The 12,814-nt window shown below is 38.8% G+C and overlaps 1 protein-coding gene across 2 annotated transcripts in view; it reads right to left on the bottom strand.

The window, feature by feature from the left end:
- The window catches only part of ABCC2 (ATP binding cassette subfamily C member 2), a 41,290-nt gene that overhangs the window by 8,514 nt on the left and 19,962 nt on the right, over positions 1-12,814 (bottom strand). Inside the window, exons 12-24 of one of the 2 annotated variants that reach the window (XM_039357067.1) lie at positions 12,095-12,232; positions 10,555-10,701; positions 10,187-10,271; positions 9,969-10,035; positions 9,610-9,736; positions 8,979-9,155; positions 8,495-8,662; positions 6,162-6,348; positions 5,893-6,016; positions 4,262-4,385; positions 2,489-2,708; positions 1,985-2,139; positions 454-609 (exon numbers count right to left, since the gene is read on the bottom strand). In XM_039357067.1, the coding sequence (XP_039213001.1) occupies positions 454-609; positions 1,985-2,139; positions 2,489-2,708; positions 4,262-4,385; positions 5,893-6,016; positions 6,162-6,348; positions 8,495-8,662; positions 8,979-9,155; positions 9,610-9,736; positions 9,969-10,035; positions 10,187-10,271; positions 10,555-10,701; positions 12,095-12,232 (1,875 nt within the window). Of the gene's footprint in view, positions 1-453; positions 610-1,984; positions 2,140-2,488; positions 2,709-4,261; positions 4,386-5,892; positions 6,020-6,161; positions 6,349-8,494; positions 8,663-8,978; positions 9,156-9,609; positions 9,737-9,968; positions 10,036-10,186; positions 10,272-10,554; positions 10,702-12,094; positions 12,233-12,814 lie in introns of both variants that reach the window. The other variant, XM_039357066.1, reaches the window with a different exon arrangement.

The following is a 12,814-nucleotide window of genomic DNA, read 5'->3' as shown; positions in this document are numbered from 1 at the left end:
TCCATTTCAGGAATATGTGATTTAATTTATCTTTTGTTTTATACACCCAAGATTCAAACAATTAGTTCTTCAATTTATGGCATTTCCATTATCATGAAGACTCATCAGAAAATTCATAACAGGATTACGGTTTAAGATTATTTTATAGAAAGATTTATAGGGAGTCAAATTTTTCTGATTGAGATCCAAAAGAGTCAAGTATATTTAAGAATATTAGAATGCAATAGTTATTGAGTATTGAGAGTACAAGAAGGTATTAAGTATTCCTGAATCTGCCTTGTTTTGAAACCTACAGGACTTTCACTGACTTTTGTTTCACATTCTACAAGGCATCACAGAATTGGATCTAAACAGGCAGCAGCCATTTTGGAAATGAATTTCTCAGTAAGAGCTCTAAGAACTCTGAAGGTTTTATTGCAAGAATATCCACTCCCACCCCTATTGACAACTCACTAGAATGAAGTAGTACACGATTCCCAAAGGCAGGATGATAATTGCAAAATAAGGCGTAGCTAAGCAAATTATCACTAGAGTACTGAGAATCATAAAGAAGCAGTTCATCCAGGAGCGAAGTGATATTGGAATAGTCTCGTCCACAGTGAAAATATCCTGTAAAAAAGAGGATGAGAATAAAAATAAAACTAGTAAAATAAGAATAGTCAGCAGAAGCCAATGGATGATGCAATCTAACCGTACTTTTATACCAAATTCAAGTAATTTATGCCTCTATTCTAAACTTTTCATACTGTAAGCCCTCTTTCCAATAATGCAGTGGTGAGGGTATCTCTTAACTGTTCTTGGATTATAAAAAAATAACTTTCTTCATTCAATTCAAGGATCTCAGAGTACAAAATGTTAAAGGTAGTATTGGGCATCAGTGATGGTTGACGAGCTTATAAGAAAACTAGTTTAAATTTCCTCCATATAGAAGATATCAGAAAATGCATCCATGGCCGGTTTTCTGTTTATTAATGGGTTTATTCTTTTGTTTATTCAGATGTACAAAAATTCCATGTTCACATGTTAGCAAAGGTTGGCTAGTTATGGACGGTTCATTACTACATTATCTGTAGTAGATGGAGCAATTGGGTATGTGTGAAACAGCACAGCATGAAATCTAAACTGGTCCAGAAAGGAGAATATTAGAAACCCAGTATCGAAATGACTGAGCAAGGTATAATGACTGAGCATCAGTATAATCAAGAATTAAATTCTTGACTGGTGATAGGAAATAGATCAGTGTTTCTCAACCTTGACAATTTTAAGGCATGTGGACTTCAACTCCCAGAATTCCACAGCCAGCATTGCTGGCTGTGGAATTCTGGGAGTTGAAGTTCACATGCCTTAAAATTGTCAAGGTTGAGAAACACTGAAATAGATCAAAGAAAGGCAAAATCTCTAGCCTAAGAGAAAACATCTAGGAAAGACTCTTTTGAAACACAGGAGGGAAGGTGGAGATTAGATGTCTGCAGGGAGGGAGTCCCAAAGCCTAAAGGCCTGTCTGATTTGATCAGACAAGCATTTGACTATAGGAGAAGGCAGTCCTGAAGATAACTAGGTCATAGCTATGTAGGGCCTGGAAGGTAACAAGCAGCACCTTGAATCGCATCCAGAAGCCAACTAGCAACCAATGCAGCTCCTGAAGCAATGGAGTCACATAAGTATAATAGGAAACACCCATCAGCACTTGGCCAGTCCCTTTTGTACTAGCTGTGGTTTCCAAATGCTTTCTGAGGGCTCCATTACAAATCCAAAGGAGGGATGGCTAGAGGATGACAGATTGTGAGCAGAGTTTTGCGATCCAGAAATTATTGTAATTACACATTAGAAATAGCTGCATTATAACCCTCCTGAACACAATTGCCACCTTCTTATCAAATAGGAATTGCACCTAGGAGACCCCCAGATTCAAGATACTGGCCCACTCATGATTAGTACTTAGGCTGTATCAATTACAAGGTCCCCACAAAGCCAGAGTTTTGACCTTGGCAAATCTGTTCACTATACGACCAGTTGGTGTTGAGTCAAAGAAACTCATAGGCACGCGCAGGATATTACTGAGGAGCTGTTTGTGCAGGATCCGGGAAGCTCGGATAGTACCAAAGGAAGCAAGAACAATTGAGATCAGCAGGAAGAAACCTAGAAGAAACACAAGCACCGTTCAGAGCCTGATGCAGGTGGGGATGTTGATAAGGTACTCTGAATAAAATACATTTGGCTTCTGTTACCTTTGTGTTGTATCTTGATATTATAAACATTCAACTCAGTCTTCTGCTATGTTCTCTCAATTCATTCTGTTTTGAAGTACAGAATTCAAACCTCTAAAAAGAATCTACCAATATATTTGTATAGCATAATTTATTATGCTGATGATGGGATGGCCTTTTTTTGCTGTTTATGATAATTCTCTGTCCCTCCAGAGTGTTTTTTCCAGTCTGAGGAGAGGGGAAGGGATAATAGCAAGGGGTCAGATTTTGGGGAAACTTACTGTTGCTTACACCCAGCACTCCATAGATTCCAACACGCATATCACGTTCTGTGACTGGATAGGTCTTATTCTCATAGCGTAGAGCATCATTCGTCCAGTCACTAAGCCAGAGGTTGAAACCAACGGAGGATGCAGTTTGCCCAATATAACCGATGAGGATGCTTAATGAGAGGCCCCAACCGACAGCATGAAAGTATCGCAGATATGTAAATAGCTTCACCTGTATAACACAGCATTGTTATGAATCATACACTGCACAATTGTTTTGTACTTTATAATATCAGATCCTACAGACTCCTTACATTCCAGTAAATATGTATCTCACAAATATATTGACATGGATATAATAGAAACAGCTTAGAATATCATAACTAAAGACAGAGCTATTCACAGGAAGGTTGTAGTGGAAATCCCAAAGTTCTTATACTAGGCATCAGATAATGGCAAAAAAAAGAGTACAAACACACATAGACAAGAATCGAGACCTCAAAACTAGAGTGTCATTACACTTTCTTAGGGGTGTGAGAGGAAGAAAATAAAGGAATAAAGTTGAAAGTGTGGTCTGCACTTAGGAAAAGCAATGCTGAAAACATGGGTTGGAATTGGCTGCTGCTAGGCAAAAACAAAAGCCCTCCCAATGCTAGATTCAGTTCATCCCCCAACCCCCTAAGGCAGGGGTAGGCAACTTTGGCTCTTCTATGACTCATAGACTTCAACTTCCAGAATTCTGGGAGTTGAAGTCCATGAGTCATAAAAGAGTCCAGGTTGCCTACCCCTGCCCTAAGGGGACATGGTTGTTTTACAGTCCTGGCTCTGCCAAGAGATCTGAGGGGGAACAATTGGGGAATCTGCTGAGAGAAAGGCAGACTGAGCCACATGGCCACACTATTGGACTGATATAATGGTGTCCCCAGCCGGCTATTTTAGCCACAGCTTGGCCTTTTCGGGGCCTTGCTGAAGCCCATAGTCTGCTTATTAGCATACCTCTCAACCTATAAAAGGGAGAGCTAATGCAGAACATAGCAAGCAGATGAGGAAATAGAAAATGACGTCTAGGTAAGTGCAACAATGACAGGCAAGACATAAGGTAAACTGCTAGAACCACAAGCCACAATAAGCAGCCAATCTTGGCTTGATCCTGCCTGGAGCTTAGGAGCTCAGCTTTGTTGCTTAACAGCATCATTGCTTAGAGTAGAGTTGGAACCTGGCTTGGAGCCTAGCAACAACTTTGTAGGCATATAAGGAGCATCCACATTGAGGCAACACATACTTTCCAATGAATGCAAGAATTTTTGAAGAGGACTATATTTCAGTTTAGTAACTTTAATAACAATAAGGACTAAGCTCTAAAGCATTGAGAGAAGAGAAACTGTCTTGGGCCATATATAAAATACATAATTTAGTTAATGTATATAAGTATATTACATAATGTTAAAAGTTCACGATCTTGTGGAACTGCATTACTAGCTCTCCAGAGCCATATATGGCCTGCAGGCCGCAAGTTGGACATCCCTGCTTTAAAAGGTTATGTGGTTAAGCCAACTCATATGGGCTAGGACAGGGGTAGGAGGATGAAGTTAGAGCCCTGCCCAGCCAATGCAACAGCCTTTTATTGAGGAAGCTGTGTGATATAACGATGTGTTGTGTAAATTTATCATAGTGTCATTGCAAAAAGAAACCCCCACAATGCTTCATTCCTTCACTACCATCCATAAATAATCTCTATATAGTTCTTTGAAAGGGATGCAAAATTCCCATGTCTTCATCTCTTACCCTGCCAGTTTCCATGGCTTCCTTATCAATCAATCTCTGTCCTTTAAACTCTGTCATTGTTTTCTTGTCATTCAAATGCCCTTGATGACTCTTCCTGATAGATATGTTACTGCTGGTACTGCGGCTAGAACAGAAATGTTAATGGTAAAAGGCAGAATTTCTAGATAGCGGCTGCTCTGGCACTATATTGTCTTGCTCTTTAAAAATATTTCTGAAAAAAGAATCTTCCAAAGGGTTCATAATGCCTATGCACCCTTGCCTAAAACAGCTCAGAAAGGAACCCAGTGATGAAATTCTAGGTTGGCTAATAGAGGTCCAGAGGAACACGTTGCTTGATGGCTCTTTCCCAGAGGTTCTGCCCAGCCAATATAACCTAATGGAGTTGCTTTGTTCAGAGTTCATTCAATTAAACAGTGCCATCTATCAGGACACAGGCCCTCTCTATTGCGTCACCTGCCCTCTGGAATGAGATCTCCTATGGCTCCCACCCTGATGCCATCCTGGAATCTCTAAAAGACCTGAATGTTCTCCCAAGTTAGGTTGGATGGGGCCCCTTATTGGATGTTTTATACAGTACGTGTTTTTGTGTGTATGCGTGTTTATGTGTGTGTTAAGTGGTCAGATTCCCATCGTTTATCTATTTTGTACTGTGTTTTTATTTTGTTTTAGTTGTATTATGAGCTGCCAAGAGGTAGGCTGTGGAAAGGAAGGAAGGAACTAAGCTATGTAGTGTTCCTTAATGAACCTATGGTCCACAATAGAACAAGACAGCACCAGAGCAAAGCTGACAGAGAATTGCACAGAAGATCGGCTTGATTAGCTTGCATCCAAGCAAATTGATAGAGAAACCTTCTCAAATCTAGGTGCTATCAAGATGTGTGGATGAGTGAATGGCTTCAATCCTACTCTTCAAAAAGATTTATTGAATTTACTTTGGTCCTTAGCCGCATTTGGTGCCTTATTGTGTATTTTATTTTTTTCCCTCTGTTTTATCTTATTACTCAGCATGTTAGGATTAAGGTAGGAAAAATAAACACATATCCCATATAACTAGAAGATGCCCATATTAGGGCAAGCTATGATAAGACAAGACTATGATTTACTGGGTATACGGGGGCTGAGTGTCATTATTAGTTACTTCTGTGGCCCAACGTGTTAGAAAGGAACAGTTTCTTGAAATTGCATACTTTGGAGAATTTCCCACTGCTTCGTCTGAGAACTTTTCCTTAACCACAAACATTAGTGGAAACCAGGCATTACTGTAGTTATAGATAAGAGTTGTCACTATAAAAATGAATTGTCCAAGATCCCTTTTCTATCCTTTCTATTTGTTGCCAGTGGATGTTCTGCAGTATGGTAAACAGTGGAACAAAGCTTTGTAAATTATGGTCTGTGGATGACACAAACCAGCATCAGGAGGACAAAGATAAATTTTAGGTTGCTGAGCTGTTTCCAGTGATGCTTCAATAATTTATTTATGAAGAAAGATAACCAGACCAGGTTCAGGAGATATGCAAAAATCACAAAAGGGCAGGGAAAAAAAGAAGGGGAAAAAACCAGTGACTGAAAAAAGCAGAAAAAACAAGTGGAGAAAGGGAATAAAGGAACAATGGGCTTGTAAAAGAACTGACCTGCGGTTGAAGATTTTTTGTTGGACACTGGCCTCATTCTTCTGTGTCATAGTCACCACATCAGCTGGCACCTCTTCAGTTACAAGTTCAGGATAATCATCCAGTTCCTGCTCTTCTTCTATGCCTGCTAAAAATAATCAAGAGCATGGGACGTTTGAATAGAAGGAAGGAAACAGTTCTCAGCGGAGCAAATCTGAAGTTCATCAAATTACATCTTATTGCCATGAGAGTAATTGTAGATGCTGTATCTTTGGTTATTGTTACCGTACCCATAGCTTCTTCTTCATGTATATTATCCTGCTGGTTGCCATATGTGTTGAGCAACTGAGCAAATGATCCACTATTTGCCAGTAAGGTATTGTAGGAACCACGTTCCGTGACAGATCCAGCCTCTAATACGACAATATCATCAACTTGTGCAAGGAAGCTTAAGTTATGAGTCACTAGGATCCGTGTCTGTAGCACAAATAAGTGTAACAAATTCAAAGAATAGTTTAGCATTCCTAGTCATGCTATCCCAGATTTAGGTCATGTTAAATAAACAATGATTCTACAAAGCATTCAGTGCCCTCAGTATTTTTTTTTCTCTTTCTCTTTTCAAAGGATATTTTTTAAATTTATAATAGTTTATTTATGTATCTTAAGTAATTTTATATGAATTTTTATATGAATAAATACTAAGAAGTAGAAAAAGGAAAAGGAAAAGAACAAAAGAAAGTAGTAACAAACATTAAAAAGGGGGAAACTATGCATGTCACACGTCTCTCACATATCAGACAATACTAAAACATATCTAAATTAAAAAACTAAATGATAACTTTCTATTGTTACAAAGTTTCTAAAATCAATGGCAAAGGAGCAAATTTTCTGACTGATTATGTGCCAGCAAGTCATTTTTAACTCCTAACAACCAGATAGGTAGATTTTCTCCATGAAGAAGAAAAGCAGAAGATATTGCTTTTATTTTTTTTATTAGTGGATAAAATTGCCGTTTCAAAAACAGATAAATTAAATATCTCTTGAATCAAAATCTTAATATCAGAAATACTATTTCTACTACTACTACTTTTCCATTTCTCAAAACAATAACCAAAGCCCAATACAACCATGGCTCCTCAAAAATAGAGCATTGTTGCTCAGATACTTAATTCTTTTCATGATTAGGTAAGTGTTCTACCCTTGGTCTCTTTACCCCTCCCCTATATTTTTCAACCATCTGAATTTCAGTATGCAAAATTGCCAAATGTTCTGTGGCCCCCTCAGCATATGCCATGGCCTGTTTCTTACATTTTTCACCTGAGGCCTCCTTGAAATATCCTACGGACCCCTGATGAGAACTCCTGACTTAGGCAATCAAGCCTACTCTTTTCCTTCTCTTGCCTTTGGTTGTAAGGGACAAGAGCCAACCATCACAACCTTATGTCATTCGTTAGTAATCATTCTTCTTAGGAATCCAATCTGAGGGAAATGGTAAGGTTAGGATTAATGGTCTGCCATTTGAATAGTCTTATTGACTTTTTAAACCAGCTGGAAAACCAAATCTTTAAAAAATCCTTGCACCCAAGCCAGCCAATATCTTTTAGGGATGGGGATTAGTATTAGTTTTGTTATGTCCCTGCCAGAGGCCAGCTCGGATGAGGAGGGCGAGCTGGACTCAGGACCATCAGAAAGGGGAGATGTGGGGTATCCAAAGACTGAGGAAAGCACATGGATGGGAGTCAGTTCTGAGAATGTCAGGGAGTGGGTAAGTGTTTGACTGGACGAGCAGCCACTTGCACAAGCATAAGAACAAGAGATGGATCAGCAGCAGGTCAACTCTAATGAGAACAGCTGCTGTTCCCGCCTGATCCATGGACAAGGAGAGCCAAATGCCAAGAGGCACAGAGGAAGTTAGCAAGGCTACTTGCAAAGAAGCAGCCTCACCCCACCTAATGAGAAACACCAGCCGGGGTTGATTTAAGTAGTGGACACAGGGGGTTGGTTGGTTGTTGGAGGCAACCATTCACAATTAGTCATTTTGTGCATGCTCTTGACTTCCTTCTGCCTTGAACCTCCTTGCTACTTGCTGATTTCATTGTGCCTTGACTCCTTGGACTGCATGACGATTTCCTCGTGATTTGAACCTTTTGACTTCCCATTGACTTTATCGTGCCTTGACTGCTTGGGCTCCGTTTTGTTTTCCTCCTGCCTTGAACCTATTGACTTTGCATTGACTTTGTTGTGTCTTGAACTCATTTAACCATGTTTGCCTGTGCTGTGCTTTGAAAGAAGACAGTTGGGGCAATTTACCTGGCTAATGTTACCCCCCCACCCCCAAGCCTTAGAAGCAAAGAGGACTGTGGTTTGTTGGAAACAGACTTCTGAAGGACTGAACTTGCGGTTGGGACCTGGGGAATGACAAACGGGTTTGACAGAGTGAAATAAACATGTTGAACCCCGTTTGTGTGCTTGTGTGGACTGGGACAGGACAAGCTTCCTATATGGGCTATGTTCTGGTATGGTTTATTATTTTCTTCTAAGAAAGAAACATATATTAATTTTTATAATAATAAATAAAAAATATCTACTATACTCAAAAACACAACTCATAGTGCAAATTTACCTTATTCTGTAACAGTCCTTCTGGCCCAAGCACTTTGTCAAAAATGTGCCGTCCTACATGGGAATCCACAGCTGAGAGGGGATCATCCAATAAGTAGGTATCCGCATTGTTGTACACAGCTCTAGCCAGGCTAACGCGTTGCTTCTGACCTCCACTCAGGTTAATTCCCTATGGAAGAAAGTACAATGAACCTCTCCATGATCCATACTAGTGACATTGTTTGCACAGAAAGCTAATTCCAGGGCTACTTAAATCAAGGATGATTACATCATAAATCCTATAGTATTTGTTTGCTAGGCTTAAGATTTTTTTTTTTTGCACAATTAGAGAGTTAGCCAGTTATTCTTCAAGTTAGAAGAACAAGATTGGTTAAGTTGTGAAAAATTTTCCTGATAAATCTGGCAGAAATTAAACTAATTAATATACTGGCTCCTACTACTCTACCTCTCAGTGTTTCTTTGATTATTGAGCTCAATGGTGATACCTTTTCTCCAATCTCAGTCAGGTCTCCTCCTGGAAGCAATTGTAGGTCAGGAAGCAAAGCACAGGCCTCTAACACTTGTTGATATCGAGCCTCATAGAGGGGGGACCCAAAAAGGATGTTGTCTTTCAAAGTTGCATTTTGTATCCATGCTTGCTGAGGCACATAGGCCATAGAGCCCTGAAAGAAAAGGAAAAAAAAATATCCAGCTACTTAAGATAATAACTGGAAAGAACTATTGTCTTTCGTCAACAGTTGGGTCAAGGAGGAATGCAAGGAAAAAGAAATGATGTTCATTGAGTACTTAAGACTGGCAAAGTCTGTGGCAGAGTAACTTTTTAAAAACAGTCAGGTGAGGGATTGGCCCGAATCCCTTTCAGACTGCAGGCAACAATTCACATTTTCGAAGGTTCAGATGTGTGGGAAATCTCTCTACAAGGGAATAAGCTAACATAGTAACTCTCTGATAGAACTATCTATTTACTGGGAATGGAACAGGATGTTTGTTTTATTGCTGTTTTTAAACAGAGATGAGCTTCCAAACAGTAACCTTACTTCAGGATTCTACCAGAGTACTTAGTTCTATTTATTACATAGTCCATATTTAATTCAGGAAAAAAGGTTTTCCCTTCACCTGAATATTGATGTGTCCCTTGATGTTCTCCATCTCGCCCAACATGGCAGATATCAATGAAGATTTTCCTGATCCCACAGACCCCACTATGGCTACAAGGCTTCCACGAGCAATTTCCAAGGTGATGCTGTAGAGAAGAATGCCATATAAACAGATGTGAAGTAATGCCTGGAGACAGTTTAAAAAATGGTTGTCAGTCCCTATGCTAAAGAGCATGGTCTCCAATGAAGCAGTGCCAGATATCCTCTAAGAACAAGAGAATGTTTTTGTTTGTTTGTTTTGCCCAACTCAGTATGTCACTGAATAAAAAGAACACCATTCCACCCACAACCCAACCTGTGCTCTATATGGTGACTTACTCTTTTACAGTGACATCAGAATCCTGTTCCCAGGCAAAAGAGGCCTCGTGAAATTTCACAGCACAGGCTGGAAGACAAAGAAAGGGTAACATCAACATTAAGGAGAGAGAACTACTCGGTCCAGACCCAGTACACAAACAGACTTGTCCTTTGGCATATTTTTCCCCAGAGCTTTACCTGTTTTGACCACCCAATTCTGAACCCTAAACTTAATTTACCAGGGGTGGAATTATGCCATATAGCTGAAGTGTTCAGGTCTGCACTACCCAGGTATCGCTCTAGTCGATCAGTAGATACTTTCACCTGTAAAATTTAAAGACAAAGTCAGAGATGGTAGCTCCAGAGCCATCAGGCAGTCTTGTTGGATACTTCTTAGAATCTATTTGATAGTTTTTAATACTTCAAGTCAGACTGAGGAACATATATAGGTGACTGAGCTTAAATTTATAACTTCTCATGCTGTACACATATTCTAATGGAATTTCTTTGCCAATGGTACAAAATAAATATGGGAAAGAGATCAGCACTAATTCTGAAATCAGGCTCCTTCTCCCCAGATGTATATATTCCTTGTAAGGCTGCTCACTTGCACCATGGAGGACAGTGTCAATGGAAACATGGAAAGCGGGAAGCGCAAGATATTGAAGAGAGCTATAGAAGTAAAGGCCTTCTGTGCATCCAAGATGTTGTTCTCATCTATCATCACATAGACAGCAAAGGTAGCCACAGAGACCTAGGTGACAGAAGTGGAAAAAGCAAATGAAAAGTGATTGAGTTGGGGTTATTTACTTTCTAAAGAAATGTCTTAAAATTCTGGAGAAATGCTCACTAAGGAAAGACTACAAGCTGGAGACAGATTTAGAATAGGAGGGCGAGATATGGATTTTTCCACTTTTCTCCCATATAAAAATCTTTCCTGCTTTTTTTTTTTTTTAAAAAAATTGCATATATTTCTGGTAAGCATTTGTAATGCATAATTTTTGTACATACTATTTCTAGTGTGCACATTATTTGCAAACAAATGTTTTCATAGGAAATGCCCGTTCATATACAGTATTTCTATAATAATATCTGCATTAATATAGTTAAGACTTTTCTGTGATATATATTAATGTATGTGTTGATGTTGGTGCCTAGCTTTTAAGCTGTAAATTGCATTGCAAAAATCAGGAAGGTGCATATTTTAGTATGTTCATATGTTCTGAGTTATCCTATATATGCAGTAGGTCCAAACTAGCATATTTACTTAAACATCTTAATAAAACAATGTTCCCATCCATATCTAGTTTGTGCCACAAGAATTATCTTTCTACACCAGATCAAATCTTATCAGCAATAAAAACTATAATTGCTTCTCTAATTCATGCTTAAAAATATATTGTTGGTTATTAAAATGGTTATCAATAAAGTACTGTTCTCTAAAACAGCTAAAAATTAATCCTTTGCTAATTACTTCTAATTATAGTTAAAAATAATTATTTCTGAAAATAATCAGCCTATTTTTATAGACTTATCTCAAAAGAAATGCTTTAATTCTACAGCTATAGTTGGCAGTCCATTTATGTTTGCAATTCAGAGTCTTTAGTCTAAATCAGTCTTTCTCAATCTGACGTGGTATCTAGAGAGCAACAAATATGGGAAGGCAAAATGTTTCTAACTGTGTCGCTTTGTGAGTCAGACATACATTTAACCTTCAGTCCTTGAGAATTTTTTTTTTTTTTTTTTTTTTTTGGTAGTAGTAGGATGGTTGTGGATTTGCACTAAGTACATTCAGCTTTTCCAGTCTTCAATCCAAACTCATAGTGTAATGTTTTGTTTTAACTGAAGACAGGCAATTGTCTTGAGTCTAAGTCAACAAACTTTGGCCATCCCTCTTAATTAAAATTAGTCAGGCTAGAGACTATCCCTCCGTAGCCGGCTGTCCTGCACATGTGTTAAGACCAAAGCCCAGAAAGACAAGGCCATGTGAGAAATTGCCAAGTTGCTGCTGGACTCATCCTCATTAACATCTATCAGTATAAATAGAATCATACTGATAGGTACTGCAAAATTTTTATTTGTGTCTCACATTTCATTTACTTGTTTACCTCTTCTTAATGCCCCTCCCATTCCCTGGATTGCCTTACTAGGAAAGGTGCACAAGAGAAGAGGAAGATGCCAACTGATTGTAGATGGAAAAAGCGCAGCAGTCCTTTCAATTCCAAAGCCCGGATCTTTTCAACTTGCTTCTGAAATGAGAGCTCCCAAGCAAAGAACTTCAGGATCTGAAAAATATTCATCAATAGAAGAGAACATATGTAGCTCAGAATGGAGTCATTGGTGCTCTCTGAGACTGGTTATTTGCTTGCAGATGTTTCATTACCTGACTAGGTAATATCATCAATACTAATGATTGTGGGGGAAATGGAGAAAATCACATCTTCACCAACCAAGCTCAGAAAGCACAAAAGACTCCAGATATTCATCAAATGGTGTGTGGGGGGGGGAGGCAGTGCTCAGTCATACTGATATCCCCAACAATTCAAAACAAAAGAGATGGCTTCTTTCTACTCTGCTTCCATTTTTAAGGTGGGCAACATCCAGCTCATTAGACTAGCATGTACACTGATAACACTCAAAGGAAACTTTGATACTGTCACATGTTTGTTTCAGGATGGCATCTAAGAGAGACTTCAGGTAAATCATAACTGCTACATATCTTGTCTGGCTAAACTGAGACAAACAATTCAGAAATCTTAAGACACCCTTAAGTACTCTACTGCAAACAAGTAATGTGGTGTTCTGCAGAATACACACAAATAAGTTGTTCAGTCCTTGAAACAGACTTAAAACATTTTTAAATTTTC

Source organism: Crotalus tigris, unplaced genomic scaffold, assembly GCF_016545835.1.
Source record: "Crotalus tigris isolate CLP2741 ecotype Arizona unplaced genomic scaffold, ASM1654583v1 scf7180000018862.1388955, whole genome shotgun sequence".
NCBI classification, from domain to species: domain Eukaryota; kingdom Metazoa; phylum Chordata; class Lepidosauria; order Squamata; family Viperidae; genus Crotalus; species Crotalus tigris.
Note: the sequence above shows the minus strand (reverse complement) of the source record. Positions and strands in the feature narration are given on the sequence as shown.